Source organism: Peromyscus leucopus, chromosome 5 (genome assembly GCF_004664715.2).
Source record: "Peromyscus leucopus breed LL Stock chromosome 5, UCI_PerLeu_2.1, whole genome shotgun sequence".
In the NCBI taxonomy this organism is placed as follows: Eukaryota; Metazoa; Chordata; class Mammalia; order Rodentia; family Cricetidae; genus Peromyscus; species Peromyscus leucopus.
The window spans coordinates 86,675,663-86,701,399 of record NC_051067.1 but is presented as its reverse complement, the minus strand read 5'-3'; the positions used below and the strand labels follow the sequence as shown (position 1 = coordinate 86,701,399).

Below are 25,737 nucleotides of genomic sequence, written 5' to 3'. Positions count from 1 at the left end.
GAGTAAGACTATGTGCTAGGTTAGCCAGAGGTGGGAAGAGACTCAGCTGCCTTAAGGGTGGAGGGCAGGAATCTAGGGAAGGCAAGAGACATACTCTGGGTCTTGAAGATGTACAATTTAGAATGGATGAAATGGATGGGGAAGGGTTTTCTCTGGGAGGGAACAGCTTGGGCCAAACCTCAGACAATTGTGACGGAAAGAGTAACCCAGCCAGGGTCACTGCTATTTTATGCTATGAGGGGGTGGGCTGAGGCGGCTGGACCCTGACAGTGTCCTGATGCCCGGAACACCCAGGGCTTTGTAACAACTGATGGATAAGTTTCTTGGGTTGAGTTTGGTAGGGACACAAGGCCTGTGGTCCAGGGCTCTGGGGCAGAACTGAAGGATGCATGGGCAGAAAGCTCTGTGTCTCTCAGACCTACACAGAGGCTCCTGCAGAGCTCTGGGTGGACAGGAAGCCGGCTATTCCTTCTGCACTGGAGAATGGCTTCTGTGTGCACCACAACAAAAAGGCTTTTCTGCCAAGGGGAGGAGAGGAAGCAGCCAGGCTTGCTGGGTCCAACCCCAGCCTGAAAGGAAGCTCTGTCCCAGGCCCTGGCATCTTGGGTTCACAGAATGAAGAAGGCTGGGGGTGGGAGGGGGGTGTCCAGTCCCTGTCTCACTCTTCATCAGCATCAGGTGGGCCAGGCAGGGCAGGGGTTTGCCAAATTGGTCTGCCTAGGTCTGATCCTAGCATGGCGCTTCCCAGCTGTATGGCCCTGGCCAAGTCACTTCCCCTCTGAGACCCATTTTCCTCCAGAATAAACTGTGAGCGGGAGCATCCTGGTTGGTCAGGGTCACAGTCACACGCAGACAGGGCCAGCGGCAGGTTCTCGCCACCCTTTCTTCATGGAGCCTGAGTCAGGGCAAGTTCCTCTCCTGCAGCCTCAACTTGGGGGCAGAAGGGAACCCTGGGCACCTGAGGCTGCAGCTCTAAATGTCATAGACAAGTAAAGACTGGAAATACCTGGCTGAGGATGATAGCGACTCATGTATCTTCTTGAATGTCTTATTTCAAACAAACAAACAAAAAAAAAACCCCAAAAACAAAAGACCAAAAAAAAAAAAAAAAAAAAAAAAAAAAAAAAAACCCAAACCAAATTTGAGAACTAGTAAAATGTCAAGGAAAAGGGATGTTGAGAGAATTGCGGGGAGCCCCTGATTTCTTGGGCCATAGCAGAGTACGGATGCGTAGCTCATCAAGCAGTTCTTGAGGAGCCGAGGCCTTCGTCAGGCCTTTCCTCTGGCCTTGGTGCTAAGGAAGAGCAAAGAAGGGGCTACAAGAGCAGGGCCTTGCTCATCTCTGGGTCCCACACTGCCTTTCACCTGACCTGTGGCTTCTGATCACCCCAAGATCACAAGCAGAGGCAGTCTAGGCTGGGGTCACAGGCTTGGGCTTCTAGACAGGAACGTCAAGAGGGTTCCTCCCACGGCTGTTGTCCGAGTACCCAGTGCTGAGCTCAGTGCTGCTTCCCGGATGAGCCAGAAGCTCTGGGCTTTGAGGGCCAGCCCTTCCAACTCTCCTCAGCCCATTCCCATACAAAGAGAGGAAGGGGTGGGGCAGGGGTGGGGTGTCGGGGTAGGGAGCATTGTTGAGGGGCCTTGCCGATGGAAGCGAGGCTCTGACTTGGTCTAGGACTGAGCACGGACACAGGATTGTAGGTGGACCCCAGTTCACCAGCCACATCCAGGCCCACCACACTCCAGTTCTTGTAGTCTTGGGGCCTGTGGTGGGGTTTTCTGCCCCTGCAAAGACAAGGCAGTAGGTCCTAGTGTACTTCATTCTCTGAACATGGAGAGGAAAGTTCTGGAGGCAAAGTGGTCCCATTACTCAATTCTCTCCAGGCCCACCCCTGAGCTCTTGTTCAAACCACCCCCTAGGCTGCCCAAAACCCAGTCGAGGTGGGTGATCGGGTGGCCTTGCCTGGCTCTTCCCACCCCTCCTAGATGGGGAGTAATACGGGAAAGTGGGCTGTCCTCTCTTAGCACCACCAAATGCCAAATAAACCCAGTTCTCAGACTCAGCTGAGAGTCTCCCATGCTCTTCTAAACCCCGGCCCTCCTGGACTCCATCCCAAAGGTCCTACCAAACTGGGAGCAGGGTCTTCCTCAGGATCCCAGCTGGGCCCCGACCCTGCCAAGCAGGTCTTCCTCGCAGCATGCTACAGCCTAGGTTTACAAAGGCAGCCACACTCACTGGCTGTACATTTAATCAGTGCAGATTATTTACAGAACTAAACAATGGGGGTGGAGGCCGTCCCCACCCCTGGCTGGCTCTCAAGTCCTGCAGAGGTGATGTCCAGAGAGGGCTGCTGGACCCCCAGCCCACCCCATCCAGTGCCAGGCTATGAGAATCCACTACTCAGAGAGAGGTGGTGGCCCAGAGGATCCTGGGTGGTGGCGGCGGCCCTTCACTGTTCAAGGCCTTAGGGAGGCAGAAGAGACCAGAGTCAGCCTTACAGTACCATTTCCCACAGAGGCCTCCCGCTGACTCCGGAAAGAAAAGAGGAGGGGAGGCCACCTTTCACCCTCAGGACAGACTTCCCAGGCCATGGTGGATCCCTTTGGGGGTTCTGCAGCCTCTGTGTGTGGGGAGCTGCTGGCCTGTGCCTAGTAGTGTCATGTGCGGAGAGAGAGCTGGAGGGGAGGAGGCCCACAAGCCTGGTCTATGACATCCTGGGCATCCATACATCAGGCACTGTCTGGGGACCTCTGGTACCCTCGTCTGTGTGCTTGCCAGCCTCATCTCTCCAACGGTTGGGACAAGGACAGCAGAAGCCCGAGGGTGAGGGAGTGCCCAGCATCCCGAGACCTGGGGGGTGATGAAAGAGAGTGGGCCAGCCTAGGGAAGATGAGGCTAGTCACTAGCATCGGGAGGGGAGCTGACAGGCTCCCTTTGGTCCTTGGTGAGACAGGTCCAGGGCCCCTTCCCAGGGGAAAAGAGCTGCAGGCCCAGGGGGGTGTGGGAGCTTCTGATGACCAGGATCGGGGAGGGCTTTCAGGCTTCTGGGCTCTCAGAAGCAGCCTAAGAAGGAGCCAAGCCGCAAGGTAATCAGGATGGCTCCCGGGCCATAGGCTCTTCCTAAGGCAAATTCAGGAGGGTGGAGCCCCTGCTGGGCTCCTTCAAGGCAAACACAGCTCTTGTCACGGGAGGAGAGGTTCAGGCTGAGGAGAGCCAGAGCTGAAGCCACTTCCCAACCTTCCTCTGCCACCTTCCAGAGGTGAGCCTCTGTCCCTTAGTCCCTGTCTGGAGCGGCACACTCAGAGATCTCCAAGCATCGCCTGACCCCAGTCAGGAAAGCAGAAACAAATGCTAAGACAAGGTGCCGAAGGAAAAAAAAAGACACCTGGGCATAAATAAAGGAGGCGGGGGCAGGACTGACAGGGGAATGTGTGTGGCCAGGAGGGGATCCCACCAGGCTGAGGAAGCATCTGGGAGCCCCACGCCTGCCCCTGCGGACCTGAGCACCGGGTGCTGGGGGCGGTGCGCCTGATCACACCCACTCCTGCAGCGAGCGCTTGCAGTAGAGCAGCATGCGGGGCGCGCCCTTGCGCTGCATCTGCACCAGGGCAAAGGCCAGGCCCAGGATGCACAGCAGCAGCAGCAAGGGGACCAGCACCATCACCACGTTCACGGTCCGGACCACCTCCTCCATCTGCACCACCACGCGGCTGCCCTCGTCCTTGTCAGCTGCCTCCTCTTCCTGGCTGTCCCCGTCCGCCTCGGGCTCCGCACCCCCGTTGGGGTTGAAGGGTGGACGAGCCACATCGGGCCATCGTGGCCGGGGCTCCACGTGCTCCTGGCAGCCCATGAAGTCCCGCAGGATGGATTTGGGGTGGCCGGGCTCCATGCGCAGGCGCTCATTGTTGAATTTCCAGTATTTGGTGCCCTTGTAGAAGTAGGTGTAGGCTATAGGAACAGACAGGCCAGGATGGCTTCAGGCTGGGGAAGGCATGGAACTTGGGGGGGAGAGCACTTAAACGGTCTCCCAGCACCAAAGCCAAACCGGAAAACAAGCAAAAGAATACTCTTCCTCGCTTGCTTGTCTGAGTCTTCTCAAATCTGCTACCCTGCTGAGGCTTGGGGGACCCACAGCCTGCCAGGATACGGGTATGAAGGATACGGGTATGAAGGAACCCCACCGTACACCCCAGGATTGGCTTTATTCCCAACCATAGGGGCAAGCGTGACTGTGTGTGGCCTTGGGCCTTCATGGACCTGGGATGAAACCCAGTGCTGCCTAGACTAGCTCCTGGCCTTGGGCACCTTGTATCTATCCCACTGACAGCAGGAAGGGCCAGGTCTGAAGCAAGGGTGGTTACTGAGTGCAGTGAGCTCAGGGCGCCTGCAGCGACATGCCCGCACACAGAGTCACGTGATCAGGCCGAGCCTTGGCAAAGCCTGCAAGTCGGCCCTGAACATGAGCATCCCAGATAAAGAACCAGACAGACAGGGACCCTGCTGGAGAACTTACAGGGTCACAACTGCTGTCACTCTTTACAGTGACAGATACTAGGCTTCTCTTGCAGGTCTGTGAGCACTACCCGGAGAGGACCCTGCTCCAACACCGAACCAGGCCCACCGCCCTGAGGCTCTGAGTTCCTGAGCTCCAGCTCCGGACACAGACAGGCATGGGTGGCCTCTCCAGCTGTGGGGCTGGAGGTCCATCCACAGAGGACAGTAACGATGCAGGGAAGGCAGGGTGTCATGCTGGAGAAGACCCCAGGCTTCAGCGGGGCACAGCTGGGTCCTCCTTCAATGCCTCCACAAGGACATGGAGCCTTGGGCAAGTGCAGGGCCCTCTGGGAGGGGCTGGCCTGGTACCTGCATCGTTGCTGAGGAAGGCCCCTTTGGGAGAGGTGGGGATCCCTTGCCAGACGCTGATGGGCTTGGGGTAGCCAGGGTCTCCATGTTGTGTCTCCTCATTGAAGCGCCAATACCTGTGACCAGAACAATCAAGCTATGAACCTGGAGTCCTGCTTGGGCCTCGGTCCTTTCTCCCCATTGGCTCTCTTTGGGCAGATCTGAGGATGCTGAGGGGGGGGGGAGGGCTGGCTAGAGCATCCTCCTTTAGGGGGAGGGGCATAACAGAATGCTCACCTGTCTGCTTGAAAGAAGAAGGTGTGACCTGTGGGTTCCCACCAGATGGCTGTGTCAATGCGGTCATAGGGGATGTCTGTACCGTAGCTGCTCAGGGGCTGTGGGTAGCCAGGCTCCAGATTGGCTTCTCGGAAAAGCCAGTAGCGGTTACCTGCATGGGGAGCAGTAGGTTGTGTGAGGATGGGCCTGGGTTGGGGGATAGAGACGGCAGAGGAAATGCTTTTCTGGGTCCACAATCCGTTCACACCATCACTGCCCATCCTGACACATGTATGCACAGAACCACAAGTACTCAGCCTGGTACTCACACATGCATCTATGCTCATGGAAACCCGCGAGACACTCATTTCTCTGTGTACAAGTCGGCTGCTCCCACCCAGCCTGTCCACACGCCGTACACGGCCCTGCATCCCACAGGACACCTCCTCTAGGCCTGGGAGCTATGTCCCTGAGATGCTCAAGTGGCCCTTATGGTGACAGGTCTGGACCTCCCCACCTCAGCATGAGTCCAGTCCTGTATTCAGAGGGCTCCTGCTGGGGCCAGAGATACAGCTGATCTGTCAAGGGGTACTGCCCCCTACCCAATGCCTTTTCTCTGCAGACTGCAGAGATCCTGGCCACGTGGGTTTGGGAACCTGTTCTGTTCTGTTCTTTTCTTTCCTTCCTTCCTTCCTTCCTTCCTTCCTTCCTTCCTTCCTTCCTTCCTTCCTCTCTTTCTTCCTTTTCCTCCCTCCCTCCCTCCCTTTTCTCTTCCTTCCTTCCTTTCTCTTCCTTTTCTCTCTCTCTCTTTTTGGTTTTTTGAGACAGGGTTTCTCTGTGTAACAGTCCTAGCTGTCCTGGAACTTGCTCTGCAGACCAGGCTGGCCTCAAACTCACAGATATCCTCCTGCCTCTGACTCCCAAGTGCTGGGATTAAAGGCGTGCACCACCACCACCTGGCAATAATTTATTTATATTTATTTTATGTGCGTTGGTGTTTTGCCTACATGTGTGAGGGTGCTGGATTTCCTGGAATTGGAGTTTTAGACAGTTATGACCTGCCATATGGGTGCTGGGAATTGAACCCAGGTCCTCTGGAAGAGCAGCCAATGTTCTTAACCTCTGATCCGTCTCTCCAGTCCCATGGGGATCTGATCTTTTTTTTTTTTTTATAAGATTTATTTATTATGTGTACAGTGTTCTATCTGCATGCCTGCCTGCACACCAGAACAAGGCATCAGATCTCATTTTAAATGGTTGTGAGCCATCACGACATTGCTGGGAATTGAACTCAGGACCTCTGGAAGAACAGCCAATGCTCTTAACCTCTGAGCTATCTCTCCGGACCCAAGGGGATCTGTTCTTCAAGAGGACAGCCTGTTTTTACAAGAACTCGTTCTCAGGAGAACCAGAAGCAGGGCTGGGGACGGTGAGGTGAGGCTCCTAGGCTACAGAAGATGGCAGAGATACATCCTTAATTCAGCAGTCCTGGCCTTCAGGGCCTGCCTCTGCCCGCAGCCTCTGTCTACCTCTCCACCCACACCTTGCTACCCCCGGGTGTTGAGCAAGCCCACAGTGGGGACTGGAGATGCAGGATTCTCTTCTAGCTAGCAATATGGCAGGAAGGCTGCCCAGGCCTCTCACCACCGTCCTGGCTTACCTTTGAAAAAGACAAAATGTCCATCCTGGCGCTCATAGGCAGCACTGATGTTCCCCGGCAGACCACGCCAGAAGTGGCCAATTGGCATAGGGTAATTGTCCAGAACCCGGTTGTGCCGGACTCGCCAGAACCAACGGCCCTGTGGAAGGGGGTGGGTATTGATGGGCAGCACGTGCAAGATGCTGCATTGGCTGAGGGTGGGAGCTGCGCCTACACTGTTCTCCCCGGGTCAGGGATGATCTACCAGAGAGGCCATCCGGTCCTGAGGAGCCAGGCAGTACCTGGAAGGCCAGAGCAGCTCCAAGGAGGGAGCTCGGGCTGGGGAGCAGGCACCTGATTGCCGTGCGACCCTCTGACACGTCCCTTGTTTTCTTGGGTTGGTTTCTTCCCGGTCTAGGGTTTGGTCGGTACCCAGGAGATGTTAGCAAGGGAAGAGCTGGTGGGCTTAGAGAGGTCACGTGAGGGTGGGGCGGGAGCAGGCTCTGGGTTGGCTGGAGGAGGCGCCGGGAGGATGGGGCCAGACCTTGAACACAAACATCTCTCCACGCAGCACAGCCACTGTGTCGAAGTTGCCGTCACAGATGTTGGGGCCATACTGGTCAGGCCTCTCTGTGGCCCGGGGCTGGGGTGGGGGCCCTGGCTTGGGGGGCCTCTCTGGCTTCCCACCTGGATGTGGTGGCTGGGGAGGCCGGGGGGGCTGGTGGTCCGGCCGTCCTGGCCGTCGGGGCCTCACAGTGGGGAGAGGCTGGGTAGGCTGTGGCTTACCATCTGGGGAGCCTATAGAGAGGTGAGATGAAGGAGTGAGAGCAGACCCAGAACCTAGCCTGGATGCCAGGTTCCCCTTACATACAATGCTGAAGGCCTGAGCACACCCCCTCCAGGTACAAGGCCTTGTCTACCCCACAGCAGACCCTTTCCTGGGCTACCCCATCACCATCCCATGGCAGAAGCAGGGGTAAGCCTCCTCCACATGATCCTTTTCTTAACCTCACTGCTGGGTGGAAGGCAACCTGCCTCTGCTTTCCCTGAGGACATTCCCCTTACCATGCTGGCCTACTCAATGGGGCCCTAGGAAGGAAGGCACCTGCAGCAGAGTCAGGAGCATGGCTCTGGCCCAGGCTGCAGCAACTTGAACTCTACCTGAGGCACCAGCTCGTTACTGAGCTGCTGGGGGGCAGAGGAAGGAGTATCTGTGAGGTGCCACCAGAGGAGGGTCCGGTGTGGACACAGAAGCACAGGCCCTGACCGGAAGAGCTGGCTTTGGGGAGACCTGGCCGCTGTAGATTTGTTGGGTGGAGTCTGGGCTGGGTAGACAGCTGTCTCAAATCCCCTGGAAGTCTAGAGAGTGCTGGGGACAGACTCAAGACTGTGGGTCCTGGGGACCCTGGGACACCCTTAGTCTAGTAGGAATACTGTCAAGGATAGGAGAGAAATGGGGTGGATCACCTGCATCCCCTTGCAGCTCCAGTCTGGGGCCACAGTGTGGGCTCTGGCTAAGTGACTGGGCCTCAGTTTTCTTCCATAGAATGGGGACAGAGTCTAGGCCAACTGGTCACAGCCTACTCACCATACAGCTGCTGGATGCCCCGCAGGTCGTCCTCAGGCAGCTGGAAGTTGTCAGTGTCCATCCACTGGTAGAATGGCGCCATGATGGCACTAGGGTTGCTGGAATGCTCCAGGCCGAGCGCATGGCCCAGCTCATGCACTGCCACCAGGAAGAGGCTGATTCCTGTAGTGGGGGCATGTACGGTCCCTCTGGTTCATCCTAGGCCCTCTGGGATGCCATGGACCCCACTCTTGCTTCTCTTTCGGATGGGGCTGAGCTGCTCTGGCTTCTGGCCTCTAACTTCCCCACCTGAGAAATGGGCCCAGCATATCCTTCTCTTCCAGCCCTCCCTTGGATGGGACAACAGCTTGAGACTAAGTACAGGGCTCCAGAGATATGGATAGGGGACATCCTTCCCTCTGGAGCCTGAAGTTACTGAGCTGGATGGGTGGCCTAGCTTGGGCACTGCCTGGCCTGTTCCCAAGCCTGGCCAGCTGTCCTCACCATGCAGGTCAGTGCTGGAGAAGGTCCAGGGCTCATCTGCGTCGAAATGGGTGTCCCCACCCAGACCAGGGCCGGGGAAATAAGCGTGAGCCAGAAAGCCACCCATGCCATCAAATGGTGAGCTGTCGCCATGGAAGCCAGAGGCGAAGAGCACCATGATGTCAGCTTCCTCCCGCCTTCGCAGCCGAATGTCATCATAGGACACTTCCTGGAAGACCAGGGGCGTGACCCGCTCCCACACGTGGAAGGCCCTGCGCACGGCTTCCATTGAGTTGTGCCAGCCCAGCTTCTCTGTGTAGTTCTGGATGCTGCAGGGAGGCAGGGGGATGAGAAGGGGCAGGCTTGTGGGATACTGCCTGTTGCTGCATCTTCCTGAGAGCACACAACGCTGCCACACTACCCACTGGTACAAATTAGAACACGTCACACCCAGTAATTCATTAAACTATGACTCTACGTCTTCATGGCAGAAGACAAGCAAAGACTGAAGAAAGACAGTAAGGCTGTGGCTTTAATCACAGCACATGGGAGACAGGGGCAAGTGGATCCCTGAGTTCAAAGCCATCCTGGTCTACAGAGCGAGTTCCAGGATAGCCAGGACTGCACAGTGAGACCCTGTCTCAAAAAAACAAAAAGAAAGAAAGAAAAAGTAAGGGCCTGGGCATGGTAGGGCAAGCCTGCAATCCACCACTTGGGGAGGGGAGATAGGGGGATTAGGAGTTCAAGGTTAGCTTCAGCTACACAGCAAGATTAAGGGTATCCTGGGAATAACATGAGAGCTTGACCTTGTCTTAATAAATAAACCCCCCAAACTCCAAATCCCAAACCAAAAGAGAGTAAATATAGTAAGTAAATGAAAGTACAGGTGCTTTGTGGCCATGGGGTGGGGGCCATGAGGTCTGGGAAACAGGCCACTCTGAATGTTGACCCCAGCACCAGGTAGACCCTAACTTTAGCTGTGTGACCTTGGACATTTGACTAGACAGTTTCAGTTTCTTCATTTGAAAGGCAGCAAGAGGGGAGGGAGTGATACTTTCTTTGTGGGGTCCTTGAGAAGATTAAGTAAATACTGCATGAAGGGCACACAGCTGTGGGTAGTGGTTCTCAACCTTGCTAATGCTGTGACCCTTGAATACAGTTCCTCCGGAACTTTATTATTTCACTGCTACTTCATGACCTGTATCTTGCTACGGTTATGAATCATAATGTAAATATCTGATATGCAGGATATCTGATATGCAACTCCCGTGAAAGGGTCATTCAATCCCCAAAGCAGTCGTGACCCACATCTTGAGAACCACTGGCCCAGAGCCTGCACATGAGAAGTACAAAGCCCACACCCTCCCTGTGGATTAGACTGAGCTGCTGGTGCAGAAAGACACCCATCAACCGCAAAGGGGGATTTGACTGGGTGGACCAAATTCACTCCAGGATCTCAGGCCTGAGTGAAAACAGCACACTTGACTACCTCATCTACTGACCAAACTGATTCAAGAGTCCATCTGGCCACATCAGGCCAGTCCAGCCTGCAGCTAGCAGGGGCCAGGAAAGGACCCAGCAGGGGATGCTTGAAAGAGACCTGGCCTTCCCCGGAGGGAGCCTTCCTACACGGTGAGCTGAGACCATCAGCACAGCTAGCCAGACCCCTTCTCGGAGAGGAATTCGGAGTCCCCCCCGCTGAGAGGGGCAGGGCAGCTCCCTCCCCAGCTGGACCCGTACCTGAAGGTTAGGTGGTGACTGTTCCACGTCTTTCCTGTCAGGGTGTAACGCTTCCTCCGACGCAAGTTGGCTTTCACACGTACCCCAAACTGATCAGGCACCCCACAGCGGGGCCGCTTCATCCACCTGGACCAAAGATACAGAGGGGTCAGCTATGGGTCATCTCTTCCAGGCAGCCCACCTCCTTCCAACTCCCTCTTGCTTCCCAGTTTTCCCTCACGGGGTTTTGCTGGGGGTGGGAGACTCTGTTTGGCTTCCAGAATAGTGGGTAAAGAGATTGCGTTTTCAGAAGACTGAGCGATCAGCAGTGACTCAAAAGGTGTGCCTCCTCTCCGAGTGTAACCCAAGCATGGGATGGGTGCTCTTGAGGCCCTCTGTCCTAGGAATGTCAAACTCTGTGCTTCCCAATGTATCTATAGGTCCTATCACCTCTAATAGAGCAAGGCCTTACTTGGTTGTACTATCCAAGAATTCCCATTCCCATGCCTGTAACAGACATCACTAATCAAACATTATGCTCTTCCTGCCAAAGCTAGCTTGCATCTACTTCATCTCTTTTTTTATGTATGTGTATGTGTGAATTTATGTGCACTGTGTGTATCCAGGTGCTTGTTGAGGCCCTCTCAGATCCCCTGTCTGATGTGGGTGCTAGGAGCCGAACCTGGGTCATCGGCTTGAACAGTCAGTATTAACCTTAACGCTCCAGCTCCTGTCTTATCTTTAACATCAGGCTTCAGGCAGCCATTCTAAACAGTAAACATTAGCAAGAAGACCCCTGAAAACCATTTGCCGCTCCTCATCCAGGCTATGCTCCTGTGGAAACTCCATATACCAAAGACTCTCAGGGCAGGCTGGAGGGCAGGAGGCCTGTGGGGTCTGGGAGGGGTCACATGGAGGGACTCACGCCTTTGTCTCTTCATCAAGCACGCCCGTGACTGGGATCCCATAGAAATTCTGCATCTCCGCGAGGGCGGAAGCCAGGATCTGGGCAGAGCGCATGGTGGACATGTGGCGGCTAGGCTGGGGTAGGTAGCCATAGAGCCGCAGCCAGTTCTGCAAAGAAGCCAGACAAAGTCTCCTCAGTCACTGCTCAGAACCCTCCAAGACCTCCCAATGCAAAGGAAAATTCAGTTCTTCCAGGGCCTATAAACCCCTGACCACCAAGTCCCAGCTCTCAGGCCTCACTCCTGTAACCCACCAGCCTTGGGGTCATCACACTTGCTCTTCTTGCTGCCTAAGGTACTGTGCCCGCTGCCTGGCACATTCTTCCCTGGCCCCTCCCGGGTGGGTCCCTTCTGCTCCAGGCAGGCTGCTGGGGACCCTCAAGTGTTGCAGACTATTTGTTTAACTATGCAAAGATGTGTTGCATTTGTTTGATTAGGTAAAAAACGTGTTGCTGTTTACCTTGCCTGCCTAAGGCACCTGATTGGTTTAATAAAAAGCTGAACAGCCAATAGTGAGGGAGGAGGTACAGGCGGGACTTCCAGGCAGGGGGAGTAAGTAGGAGGAGGAATTTGGGCTCAGGGAAAGAAAAAAGAAAAAGAGACGCACCAGGGGCCTGCCAGCTAGCCAGACACGGAGGAACAGGAAAGTAGGACATACAGAATGAAAGAGAGGTAAAGAGCCCCAAGGCAAAACATAGATGAGTAGTAACAAGTTAATTTAAGTTACAAGAGCTAGTGGGACAAGCCTAAGGTATGGCCGAGCATTCATAATTAATAATAAGTCTCTGTGTCTTTATTTGAGAGCTGGTTAGTGGCCCAAAGAAAATGCCAACTACACTCAAGTATTCAGAATCTCTCTCTCTGTTAAGATTTTATTCTTCTTTCTCTCTCCCGCTCTCCTTCTCTGTGTCTGTGTCTGTGTGTGCATATGTGTGCACAGGTGCCTGAATATGCCAGAAGAGGCCACTGGATCCCTAGGAACTAGAATCACAGGCAGCTTAAGCCAGTGGATGCAGGTTCTGAGGACCGAATTCTGGTCCTCTGCAAGAGCAGCAAATGCTTTTAACTGCTGAGCCGTCTCTCCAGCCCCTCTTTTTAATTAAAGCATTTTTAGTTATGTGTGTGCATGCAGGTGCCCATGGAGTCCAGAGAGGGTGTTGGACCCCCTGGAGCTGGAGTTATAGGTAACTGTGAACCACCTGACATGGTGCTGGAAACTGAGCTTGGGTCCTCTGCAAGAGCAGTGCATGCTCTTACCTGCTGAGCCCTCTCTCCAGCACCATTTAAAAAATGATTGATTTATTTTTATTTTTCGAGACAGGGTTTCTCCATGTTGCAGTTTTGGTTGTCCTGGAACTCACTCTGTAGACCAGGCTGGCCTTGAACTCACAGAGATCCGCATGCCTCTACCTCCCAACTGCTTGGAATAAAGGCGTGTGCCACCACAGCCTGGCTAAAAAATGATTTGTTTTTATTTATTCTTTGAAATATTCTTACATTTATCCAATGCATTTTGAACACATCCCCACTCATGTTGGAATTTTGACTGGCTTGATCTTATGCTTGATCTTCAACAGACACATCATGTCTGAAAGTGGGCATTTCACAACTCTTCCCCACCCACCAGCTCTTAATTCTTCCTGCACACTCGTCCGCTGATCCCTGATCTGTTAACACAGATGACTCACCCACAGCTGAATCCTCACAGTTACTTACACTTGGCACTTTGACCAGTTACGAGCCTCTGCATTGACCACTGCCCACTGTGCAAAGAGACTTCTCTGACCTAAGTTAAGACCAACACAGATCTATGGGTTTAAATATAAATATTTAGAAGGCGGCCCAACAGCATGACTGTTTAATATAACAGCAGTAGGGTTAGCCTAGAGCCTAAGATTTTCCCAGTCACCAACCTTTTCCCTGCTCTGCCACGAATTATTTGTTTATTTTAATTTGGAAAAGGGTCTCTAGTCAGGCTACCCTTCTACTTGCTATGTAGCCAAGGATAGCCCGGAACCCCTTATCTTCCTGCCTCCACTTCCCAAGATCACAAGTGTGCACTACGATGCCTGGTTCCATGCAGTGCTGGGGCACAGATTCAAGGATTCATGCATGCTAGGCAACCACTTGACTGACAGATCTACATCTCCGGCTCCCATTGTCCGGGTTGAATCTGTCTCCTCATCTGCAGAAAGAAGACCAATGTCCCCTTACAGGGTGTCTTCGTCACTCTTGCTGTGATGAACCACCATGACCAAAGAGCCTTGGCGAGGAAAGGGTTTATCTGGCTTCACTTCCGCTCCACTGTTCACTACTGAAGGGAGTCAGGACAGGAACTCAAGCAGGGCAGGAACCTGGGGTCAGGAGCTGATGCAGAGGCCAGGGAGGGGTGCTGCTTACTGGCTTGCTCAGCCTGCTTTCTTATAGAAAGGATGGTACCACCCACAATGGGTTGGCCCCTCCCCAACAATCATGATTAAAAAAATGCCCTACAGCCACATCTTATGGAGGTGTTTTCTCAATCGAGGGTCCGTCCTTTCAGATAACTGTAGCTGTGTCAAGGTGACATAAAACCAGGGTAAGACTTGAGGGGCACAGACCCAGAAAAAGTACTTAGTACACAATCAGAGTGTTTGGTTCCCGTCTAGAACTCACCAAGGCGAATCCCATCCACCTGACCATCTATCCACCTGTCACTCACCCATCACCCACACTTCCAGATGTCCCTGTACTCTCCGACTGTGCCAGACAGCATGCCGGCTGGGGGTTGTGGGAGACATGGCCATCTAGAGCTTATAGGCTCCAGGAGACGGTGTACTTGGAGGAGAGGGCTTCACGGCTCTCAAGTCCGTGAATGCACCAGAAACCCGAAGCAGCAACTCCGGTGAATGATTCTGAGAAATGCTAAGAAATACCAGCCTGCCTCATGCCCTCAAGGCGGTGAGGGGATGGTACCCAGGTAGAATCAAGGAGGCAGATGTCTTCCTTGTCCTTCCCACATGTACTTGGCCACCTGGAAGCCCCACTTTCTACGTTGTTCTAGAAAGGGGAAGCCATATGCTGAGGGACCCCAAGGCAAGACAGTAGCTGGACACAGTAGATGCTTTGGGCTGACACCCACATATTGGCTCACCCGGCCCAAGTTTGATGGGCAGAGAGCAGCTGAGCCAAGTCCCAGACCGGCTGGCTTGCAGTTCCACTCGGAGGCCCCAGGGCCTTGGAGGGTGGCAGACAGAGCAGCAAGCAGCAGCCTGGAGCCGAGACACGAGTGTCAGCTCTGTACAGATAGAGTGGGGCCACGCCTATGCTCCATAAAAGGGACTGGATTGGAGCCGGCTTCATCTGTGAGGTTCTGCAAGGATGAAGTAGCAGGGCACCCTGTAAGTGCTGTGATGAAGACCAGGGCTCTGGCTGGCAACCTTGCTCCTGCCAACAGGGCGGAAGGAAGAGTCCAGGCTTCTGGTGAGACTGGCCTGGCTGGAGCAGGCCCAGGGTCCCGGGGCAGCTAGGGGAGGAGGGAGCACACCGGTGGTTTCCCCACTAACTCTCTCCGGGATTCCCACCCACAGGGTAGTAATGCTGCAACAATGTGTCGGTTCTTCCCGGGCACTGAAACCTCCCTGCAAAGCTCCTACCACAGGTTCTCTGGACAGTTTTCCTGAAGCTGCATGGAAAGATCCAATGGGCAAGCCACCAGACTAATGGCAAAAGGCACGGAGCTGATGCGTGCGTGCATGCTTGCGTGAGTGTGTGGCGGGGTGGCTGCTAACAGATGAGGGCACCTTCGTATTACCTATTTGCATAAGGTAAAAATATCTCCAGTGCAAGCAATCAGAGTGGCAGAGGAGCTGATTAGCCTGTCTGCAGAGCTCTAAGAGGGACGGACTGGGGACAGAAGCTCAGGAGGAGAGGGGAGCTGGCCTGTCTGCAGCAAAGAGCTCCAGGGATCTGCAGAGGCCTGGCAGAAGAGCTGCTTCATCCCAGAGCCAGCTCGGGGGCTGCCAGGCAGGTCCCAAGGGAACCTGGTGGCCCTCCTTCACATAGTCAAATGCCTTTAAGTCCCCAGGAAGCAGAGTTCCCATCTCTATCAGCTGTGCCTCGCAGCCACTGCTGGGGTGAAGATGACGGATGACACTCTGGGACAGGGACTGGTGAACAGACCTGCAGCCTCCCAGTATGAGGTGAAGCCGATGGCCAGCCTGCCTCTGGCAAACACGTGCTCAGGGTGGCTGAACACCAAGTGTCCACAAACCTGCCAAGTGGCAGCAGCCACAGCTTGGGGGCTTCTGCCCTTTAGTGTTGGGAGTAAGCTCCATCCCGCCCGCACGGTAGTCAGTACTGGGCATAGTAAAGGAAGGATCCTAACCCGGGGCTTGTTACCCTTTCCATGAGGGCCACTGTCCAATGACGGAGTAGGAGGGCTCTCCCATCATTAGAGCAGAGAGTGTGTATGTGGGGTGTTCCTGGGCGGGTGTCCGTGATCGTTAGGGAGGCTGAGAACCACTGCCCTGGAGTCACAGCTGTGCTAGTCATTGCTTGGGGCTTCAGCCCTCCACCCTACAAGTATTTATTGATGCTCCCGGTGAGTGACTTGACCCCAGGCACGAAGACAAGGGACGAGTCACAAGGGGAATTCCTGATCCTCAGGAGAGACTGCTGTGGGCCACATCGTGCTCACAACCACTCCTGAAAGACAAATACCTATCTATTCTCATTGTGCTGGAGCAAGGTTCAGAGGCGGTGAGCTAGCTGCTCTGAACAGGCCTGGTTGCAGGAGGTTTCTGTAGCATTCTCGGTTCCTTCATCAGCACAGCACAGCACTGACCAGGGCACCTGATCCTCCCTCCTCACACCCGACATCTCTAGCTGAGTCTGGGCGCTGAGCCAGCTGCCCTCCCCCAGGCCTGCTGAAGCAATGTGGAGGGACACAAGCCCGCCGGCCGGGAGGGCTTGTCTGAGAAGGAGCCCCTAGATCCCAGGTCAATGCTGTGCCTAGGACAGCTAGTGGAGAGGGGTCTGGGGCCAGAGCCATTGCTGTCTCCACAGCCTGCTCCTGGGGCTTACAGCAGGGGACTGGCCAATGGCACAGCAGCCCCTCCCCCAGGGCCCTTATCAGGCCCTGGTGATAAAGACAATCTCAAGGGCTCTGTTTTATCTCTCAGCTCAGCTCCCTCGGTAATTTGAGTAGCCCTAGGCCAGTTTTGCCCAGCCAGGTACAAAGGGAAGCTTGTCAGGACCATCAAAGACGATCAGCCCCCAGACCTTCCCAGATCTTGTGAGGTTCTCCCTCTTCCATTCTCTGCCTCAGAGGATTCTTGGGAACAAACCAGGGCTCTGCCTGTCGCTGCTCTGTCTGTCATACCGGAAGGAACAGGCACCGAGTAGAGTTAGTTCTGGGATGGAGACTGCAAAGGACAGGCTTGTTCTCTACTAGCTCACTGGGAGTGTGGGATGGTAGAGGGTGGTTTCCAAAGCCACCAAGCTCAGCCACCTCCCTGAGGCAGGGCCACAGACTCATCCAGCCAGCATCCCTGCCCGACAGGGAACTCGGAGCTGCCCTAGACAGCTCATTCCATCTGTGCCAGCAAGGACCCTTAGAAAGGTCCCTCAAGGCTGAAAAGAAACTAGCCTTGGCCGTGTGGTGACATCTCTGTCCAGGCCCTGGTTGCTTGTCCATATTAAAGGCCTGTGAGAAACTGTGGCTAAAACAACTCTGAACCTCAGTTTCTGCCTCTGCAAAATGGGATTATGAAGAACAGGGCTAAGAGCTTGAATGACTAGACACCAGACCAGTAAAGGAAGAGAGAACGAGCTGGGCATGTGGCACTTGGGAGGCAGAGTTCAAGACCAGCCTGGTCTACAGAGTCAGTTCCAGGGCTATACAGAGAGTGAAGGGCTCCATCATGCCTGGTCATGGTCACAGCCAACAAGTCGCCCGGCAGGTTTTGCCTTTTACCCTTCTCCCCATTCCCTCCACCTGCTAAACCATAGACTGCCTTCCTAAAGCTAGCCCCAAGGTCCACTCCCTCCTCCTGAAGCTGACCACCAAGGTCCAGCTATCAAAGTATTGAAGTCCAGCAATCAAAAGCCCCTCTTTGACTACCCTAATTAACATGCCCTATCAAAATTAATCAGTTCATCCTAACACGGGTTTCCTCCTTGACCTTTATAAACTGCCCTTTGCCTACGAGTTGCATCTGTCTCCTCTCTCTCCAGAGGCAGTCTTGTGTCCCTCTGGAGCAAACATCCTCTCCCTCCTCCCCCGGTCCCTCCCCTTCTCCCTCACCCTCTGTCTCCTGTCTTTGTCTCTATTCTCTGCCCTTTGTCCCTCTGGGGCAAGTAAATCTTTGTGCTGAGAACTTGGTCTTGGGGTGTCTTGTGCCGACTTCGAGGTTCTTTCAGAGAGACCTTGTCATAAACAAACAAGGGACTGACTAGACTATCCAATTCTTGTTGCTTCATATTCCCAGGGCTATCGTGGTCCGTTTAAACAGTTTTAGGACATGGGCATTAAGAAAGCCTAACATACTTCTCACTATGACTTTGAGATCCTTCTGCCTCAGCATCCCACATCCTGGGATTATAAACATGTATCATCAAACCCAGACCACCATGAGTCTTTAAAGAAGTACACACACACACACACACACACACACACACACACACACATTTGTATGTGTTCGTGTGCATGTGAACATCAGCTCGAGTGCTCTTGGCGGCCAGCAGCCTTAGAGGCAGTTGTGAGCAGCCTGATGTGGATGTTGGGAACTGAACTCTGGGTGCTCTGCGGTCTGCACCCTTATCTGCTCCCGGAGGCGTCATCCTCTCTCTTATCTTTCCAGGCTCGTGATTCTCCCTGCCTCCAGCACAGGGGATGGATTTACAGAGTGGAACATGTTAGGCAAGTGCTCTACCTCTGAGCTCTATCCCAGGCCTTTTTTTTTTTTTAACTTTTTATTTTGAAATGGGGTCTCCTTATGTTGCCAAGGCTGGCCTTGAATTCACTTTATAGCCCAGGCAGCCCTTAAACTTGGAATCCTCTTGCCTGGGCCTCCCACGGATCTGAGATTGCAGGCCAGTGCCACCAGGGCCCCACTCCACTCTGGGTCTTAAAGCTGTAGGTGATGATGACTCTGGGGGACTTCCAGCCAGGGAAGCAGGAAGGAGGCAGCTACCCAACCCGCCCCCACAAGCCTTAACCTGAAGGAAAAACAAACGGGTCCTTTGGCCTGTGGGCGGGGAGGGGTGGGGCGGAAGGGGCCTTTGTTTGCCAGGAGTTTTCAAGGCTGGCTGGAGACCAGGCCTGGAGTATCACCTGGACCTTCCATTGCAAGTGATGGTTCCTAGACAGGGCTGCCCAGGGCAGGGGCTGGGTGGGAGTGGGTACTGCGGAACAGGGCAGCTTTGGCGGAACCCCTGAAAAGACCTTCCCCTCGGGGTCAGTCTCTGCAGGCTCCTGCTAGCAGGAGGTGGAAACTCAGAAGGTTCCCACCTTGGGATTTGACCTTTAACCCAATCTGAGGCTCCCAGAGAGGAGGCTCTGAGTTCAAACCTCGGTTCTGCAGTCCCTGGCTGTGTAGAGGTGTCTTCTCTCACCTGGAGGGACTAGTTTTCTCCTCCATATGCAAAGAGTTAAGAGGAAGATGAAATGTGAAAATGCTTCTAGAATGTTCCTGGACAGAATTGGTATGATGGAGGTCCTGGAACAACCCTGAACCTCCTGGGCAGGCTGTGCATTGATAGCATTCACGGATATCGATAGCCTATAAGCAGAATAAATTTCCCCTTAATTCCAACAAGTAGATACTATGGTTATTCCCATTTTACAGGCAGGAAAACTGAAGCACAGACAGGCTCAACAACTTGCCAACAACGAATGCCACAACAGCTTGCTTCTCAGCTGTCAATTCTACCAAGGGCTGTGATGCTGTTAAGTGCTGGACATGGAGCGGGGGTCCTCACCTCCCTATGGTGGTACCCGAGTCTAAGGGTCAGCTTCAGAGAGTTGATCCAGACTCTGCTCTCCAGGCTGCATAGCGTTGTGGGCTCAGCCATCAGTGGCTACGGAACATGGAACATGGTACATCCAAAGCTGACTGACTAAAGGCTCCTCACCGTCCATCCCAACCTCTCTGACAGCAGAGGAGGTCAAGTTGGGTTTTTTGTTTATTTCCTTCTGTTGCTTTGAGACAGAGGGGATACAGAGGGAGGTACCCCTTCTGCTCCAGGGCAGACTCATCTCCACCACACTTGCCTGGGGCTACACAACCTGACACTTCCCTCAGAGGGCCTAACCCTGTAATTGCTAGTCTCCAGGTACTCCGAACACATGTCCTTTTGGGGAGCAGTGCTCAGGAGCCCTAATTCTCAAGTCCTCTAGGGGGATCTTCTAGCAGGAGGTGCCATTGTGCTGAGGCCTGGGGGTGCTCAGCTACCCTCAGGGTCTCAGGGCCTCACATTTATCTGTGGATCTCCCAGGATGCTCTTGGCAATGAAGAAGTGTCTGAGCAGAGTGTCCCCAACCCATCTTTGTTTCTGCTGACTCATAGAACATTGTACCCAAGTAAAACTGTCCAAGGGGCTCTTTTCCTGCCTCAGTATCCACCTAAGTTTTGAGGTGACACTGAGGATGCCACCTTTGAATTGGGAGTCCAGGGAACAGTAATCATCATGGTAACTAACCTCAGACTAACTAACAATGGCAAGGACCATCTGGATCCAGCCACAAAGCCACAGAGAGACAGCTGGAACCAAACGGGTGGCAGGACGGGCTTTCCACGTCCATGGCATGCCATTCTGAGCTGGCGCGAGTGATCTGGGTGGTATGGATTGCTTTTGGAGAAAGTTTTAGGGGAGAGGGTATGGGCATGTTTCCGTGAGGTTTCCTGTCCACATTCAGAGGTGTCTTTTAGAAGTCTCCTTCCTCCCTGGGGTGTGGCAATGGAAAGTGTGTGTGTGTGTGTGTGTGTGTGTGTGTGTGTGTGTGTGTGTGTCCAGGGGTCACAGTGGCAGGCCAGGTCCATATGCTTTTCCAATGAAGACGCACCAGCTGGTCATTGATAGGCGAGCCCAAGGCCATCCTAAACACAGTGACATGCTAAGGACTGGTGTGAGAGATGGTCCACATCCACGTTCATCACTCCAGTGCTCCCCTGTCTCCAGAGCCTACCCTTTCCCTTTAGGGAAGACACTGGGAACTCTACAGTTTCTGTACACAGTTAATATGGGAGGGAACCTAGAGGGGCCATCACTGGCGTACAAGAGGAGATGGCCATAGGGACTCCAGTCAGATCTGAAGATCAAAAGGAGAACTCTAAGGCCTGGTGGTGGCCTTCGGACTAGGGAGGCAGAGGCAGGTGGCTCTCTGAATTCAAGGCTAGCCTTGTCTACACAGAGAAACCCTGGCTCAAGAAATGAGAGAGAGAGAGAGAGAGAGAGAGAGAGAGAGAGAGAGAGAGAGAGAGGGAGGGAGGGAGGAAGGAGAGAGAGAGAGAGGAAGGAGAGAGAGAGGAAGGAGAGAGAGAGGAAGGAGAGAGAGAGAACTCTAGTTCTAGAGTCCAGCCTCCTTTTGCTCATCTTCCTCAGTGGTCACGTGGGGGCAGGAAGACCTGTGGCACTCTTCAGGGAAGGTGGGAATGTCCAGTTTTGGTGTTGCTGGCACCACACCTGTGGACTCTGGCAGCCTGAGTCACTTCCGAGAGACAGGCTGAGAGTACTAAGCTTCGAGAAGGAACAGAAGGAGGAGAGTTTCTCTAGTAAAAAGCGAAGGTACTCGGATTGCCGGGTGTGATAGCCACAGAGCAGGATGGGATCCTGATGGGGGTAACAAAGCTGGTATCTCATCCAGGTGGGGTTCTAGAACACAGTGCCTGTCCAGGGACAAAATGGGAAAGCTAGGGAAGAGGAGCTCAGGAGTAGCTTTTCCAAGGAAGGCAGGCTCCTGGGAGCTGGCTGCAGGTGTGGGGCCGCTCCTAGCACATGCCAGTTTCTGGTTCCTTGGTTCAGTGAATTCCTGTGGCTGCCACCTGGGAGGGTGAAATGAGGTGGGTGTTGGCCTTGGCTCAGTTACCAATGTACTCATAGCCACGAGCTGACCAGAGATCTGGAGCTGTGGACTCCCTTAGGTAAGAACCAAAGCCTTTCTCAAAGGAAAGGGTACGTGGACACTGTGTAAGGCAGACCAAGCCTGAGCAGATGGACTGGCCATCAAGGCTTGGGGACTCTTTGAGTCCAATTAGGGCCAGTCCTGAGGGGTCTCCCAGAGCAGCCTGCACTCCAAAGCCAACTCTAGGGGCTAACGGCCATCTGTAGCTTTCCGTTCACCATGGATTCCAACATGTAACGTTTCAGAGTCCTTTCCAGGCACAGCCAAAATTGTGTCTTGAGTCAGTCCTAGCCAGGGCCACCACGGCCCTTTTCCATGGAGGTGGAGGGCTGTGGGCACACTTGGCTTCCTCAGTTGGAGGAGATAATGGGAGAAGAGCACACCAAAGGAAATGACATGAAGTCCCCCAGCCCAGGTCCCAGCAGCCCCCGGATCCTGGCCATCCAGGAGGCCCATTCACCATGCACAACCACCAAACTCCAGCTCGGTCTGTGCAGGCCACAAACTCCAGGGCAAATCTGTGACTTGAAATTCTTTGGCATCTGCTCCTGTGGCAGTACCATGGATACAAGCAAACACAATTCCTACCAGCAGGAGCCCACTCACTGGAAGCCTCTGTCCCTGGCCCTTGTGAATTGGGCTGGGGCTAGACTCACTCCCTGAAACTCTCTGCCCTGAGGAGGAAGAGGCCAAAGCATGTGGAGCTGTGAGGTGTAGCCGGTCTCTGCAAGTTTTTATTAAAATGGGGGTGGGGTGGGGGTGGGGGATCAGACTTCCACTGGAAAAGTCTCTCAGGCAGACCCGAAAAGTGGGGAAGCCTCTGGGGCTGGGATAGCAAGCAGACTAAGCTGTCTGCAAATACAAACAGCAGTCTGAGGCCATCGCTCCAGGAAGCCCAAGGGCACCAAGGCCCCAAGCCTACAAGGTTGCAGTTCCTGGCTCGCCCTCTCTCCAGACTCGACACCTAGTCTCCCTTTCTCCCAAGGCTGGAAAGAATGGTCTTTAAAAGTTCAGTGGTACCCTGGGGTGAGCGAGCTAGCGCTGGAGGGATACACTGGGGCGGGAGGTACTGGTTGGGACTCTGTGCAGGGAGACCGCGCGTGGCCACTCGCCGCCGGACCAATCCAGAGAGCTGCTAGCATATGGACGTCAGTCCGGCTTCCAGAGAAAAGAGGCGTGGAGTCTACCCTGTTTCACCCAGGCCTGAGCGTAGCGGCACTGGTGGGAAAAGTGTTCCGGGAGATAAGGACTGTTCCTCAGACCCCACCTTGCGTGGGAATGCTTGAATCGCAAGAAAGTCGCCAAAGCATCTGTGCAAGCGGTCATTTGTCTGGGTGGTTCTCACCCATCCCCCAACCATCCGGGCCCGCCAGGCAACGCACCCTGTCACCCAAAGGAGTGTCAGCCAAAGTGTGAGCGCTGCGGGGCTCCTGCTCCGCCTGAGCTCTTCCCACCCACAGCCCCCCGCCCAACTCGCAAAGCCCACAGGGCGCGGATCTGGCTCTCGAGGAATCGGTTCGCGCAAAGACGAGAGGCGAGGGCTGGGGGCTGCGGAAGCGGCTGTAGGGACTCAAGCTAGGGCGGGTCAGTGCCACGGGCGGCTTCAGTGTGCCGAGCGGCTGCGAGCCCCGTTCGCACAGGGCTTTGGGAAGAGGCGCGCTGCAGAGCTCCGGCCCAGGAGTGGCAGCCTGCCAGCCCCGCTTTCTGCCCAAGCTCTCCAGTCCAGATCAGCCCTCACCCCCGAGGTGGGGTGCGTCTCCCCGACCTGCAAGCTCCCGCTGCGGGCGTGGTTCGCACCACGTCCCTCCGGGTTCTTACCTCAGCGGCATACACTTCGGCGTCCTCAGACGCTGTACCGCGGCCCAGGCAGTCCAGAAGCACCAGTAGCAGCGGGAGCAGCCAAGCTCGGCCGCCGGGGCAGCTGCCAGTGCAGCCCGGCCGTCCAGAGGCGCTCCGGTCGCTGCCCATGCTCGTCGTCCGCCAGCCGGGTCCTGAGCGCTCCACGCGGGGCTGGCTCGCTGGCCAGCGCCAGGTCCTCGCACGCGGCTGGGAAACTTGCGACGCTCCCTGGCTCCCGGCCCTGCGGGCGCGCGGCAGATCTCCGGCTCCCGGTGCGTGCGGGAGCCGCTCAGGTCCCCTCTGCAAATTCCCAAACCCGAGGAGAAGCGGGCAGGGCAAGTCGGGGCACGCGGGGACCCGCCCGCAGGAGAGGGGGACCGGCCGAGCAGCACGCCGCAGAGACTCGCGGTCTTGGCGCGGTGCGCCCTGGCCCCGGCCCCGAGCGCAAGCACAACTCCAGAGCCTTTGTCTGGCTCAACGCTCCGGCCGCCCGGTCCCGCGGCGCCCCCTGCGCGCCCTGCTCTCTCTGTCCATGCCCGGTGGCCCCCCGCGCTGCCTAGAGCGCGCGCCTCCCGCCGGTGACTCCGCTCGCCGCCGCGCCCAACCCGGCCTGGATCCCCAGGCAGTCCCCGGAGGAACGCAGGGAACCGGCCAGAGAGAGAGCGCGACGAGCCCGCCAGCCAGCTAGCCAGCGCCCCGCGTCCCCCGCGAGTTTGGCTCCGCAGCTACTCCCAGTGCGCGGCGGGAGCTGCCGCTCTTAAAGGGCCAGTGTGCTCCCTGTGCGCAAACCTAGGCGGAGGCTGGGGCGGTTCCTAACCAGAGGTTTCGTAGTAGCAGGTGCCGGCTGTGTTGCTCAGGCACGTGGGTGACCCTTCTCATCTTTCCTGATGGCAGCCAAACTCCCTAGCCTGCTTTGCTCCCATCTCTGCTTCTGGGGAGCAGGGGTGACCCCCATAACTTGACTCTATTCTGAGGCAGCAGGGCCAAGGGCATTCAGATAGAGGGGGGCCAGAAAAGGACTGGGGTAAGGACGTGAAGTCTTGTTTTTAAACTTTAAAACATGACGATAAAACTCCGAAACAAGGGCTGGAGAGATGGCTCAGAGGTTAAGAGCACTGATTGCTCTTCCAGAGGTTCTGAGTTCAATTCCCAGCAACCACATGGTGGCTCACAACCACCTGTAATGAGATCTGATGCCCTCTTCTGGCCTGCAGTCATAAACAAATAAATAAAAATCTTAAAAAAACAAACAAACAAACAAAAAACCCTCCGAAACAAAGAAGTTGGAGGGGCAGAGAAGACGGCTTAGTGGGTAAAGGCTCTGGCCACCATCAAGTTTGTCCAGTGTGGCAACAGGAGTTGGAGCCCCAGGACCCACTTGGTGGACAGATAGAACACGTGGCACACGTGTGAGCACGCACAAATGTAATTTTAAAAACAAGCCCCGGAGTGTCTTAGGCTCTTTATTAAATTTCTAAGACGCCAAGTCAGGGGTTAGGGCACAACCGAGAGTTCAGGCTTACAAGGCGAGGGAATCGGCATCCCCATTCCCCTGCTGCGTGAGTATGAGAAAATTACTAGATCCTTCTGAGTCTCTCCCCTTTCCACTGATGAACCTCCCTGTGGGGTCCCTCATCTGGGAAACCGGCTTCCAAATCCTCTAATTTGAAATTTGGTTTTGAGAAATGTCCAGTGTCTGACACACAGCAGCCCATTTAAGTCAGGTGTACTGCAATTGTTTGCAAATTTATTCCCGACCATTTTTTAAAAACTGAAGTTTATAAGGTTACCTAATAATAGGTAAAATCTCGATGGGTAAACATAAATAAAAAAAATAAAATCTCGGGTATGTAGGCAAGGTTTGAGAGACTGTGGTCAGTCAGGTCTGGTGTTTTCTTCCATTGCTGGTGTTCTGGCGGGCACTTCTGGCTCAAAGAAATGGTTTCTTATGTGAGGAGTCCTACAGAAAACTCTGAATTCGAAGCCAGGTCTCTGGATTCCTGCTCAGTCTACTGGAATTCGGAACATTTGTCTATTTAGGTTTACCTTCTTACTTGTAGGAGGGTTCAGATCCAGCTAACGGTTGAATAAGTGGGTTCTCTTCCTCAGTGAAGTTGCTGTGGGCTAGAAATAGGCCTGAGATGATGATACTCTGGTTACCTAGTTAGAAGGGTTCCCCAGGCAGCGTCCACTATCAAAGGTGAGGCTGAAGCTGAGGGAAAACCTGGTTACCTCTGCAGCTCCACTTGCTAGTCATTGCCCGATTCTCCCTACCAGTTTCAAAAGTATGCAGCTATGTGG

At 54.7% G+C, this 25,737-nt stretch overlaps 1 protein-coding gene across 1 annotated transcript; it reads right to left on the bottom strand.

Annotated features, from left to right (window-relative positions):
* Positions 1-2,209: 2,209 nt before the first annotated feature.
* On the bottom strand, positions 2,210-24,153 carry Mmp15 (matrix metallopeptidase 15). Its single transcript, XM_028871424.2, has 10 exons — positions 23,416-24,153; positions 11,453-11,601; positions 10,549-10,674; positions 8,830-9,137; positions 8,347-8,508; positions 7,303-7,556; positions 6,780-6,918; positions 5,141-5,291; positions 4,865-4,980; positions 2,210-3,949 (listed from the first exon to the last, which is right to left on the bottom strand). The coding sequence occupies exons 1-10, from the start codon at positions 23,563-23,565 to the stop codon at positions 3,534-3,536; spliced, it is 1,971 nt and encodes a 656-aa protein (XP_028727257.1). The 5' UTR covers positions 23,566-24,153; the 3' UTR covers positions 2,210-3,533.
* Between the last annotated feature and the right edge of the window lie 1,584 nt (positions 24,154-25,737).

Excerpts from the sequence above, each read along its gene's own strand:
- Mmp15 (XM_028871424.2), bottom strand. The coding sequence starts at position 23,565 with ATGGGCAGCGACCGGAGCGCCTCTGGACGGCCGGGCTGCACTGGCAGC. Across the intron at positions 11,602-23,415 it reads CCGAAGTGTATGCCGCTGAG|AACTGGCTGCGGCTCTATGG; the intron begins GTAAGAACCCGG and ends GCTTCTTTGCAG. Across the intron at positions 3,950-4,864 it reads CTTCCTCAGCAACGATGCAG|CCTACACCTACTTCTACAAG; the intron begins GTACCAGGCCAG and ends CTGTTCCTATAG.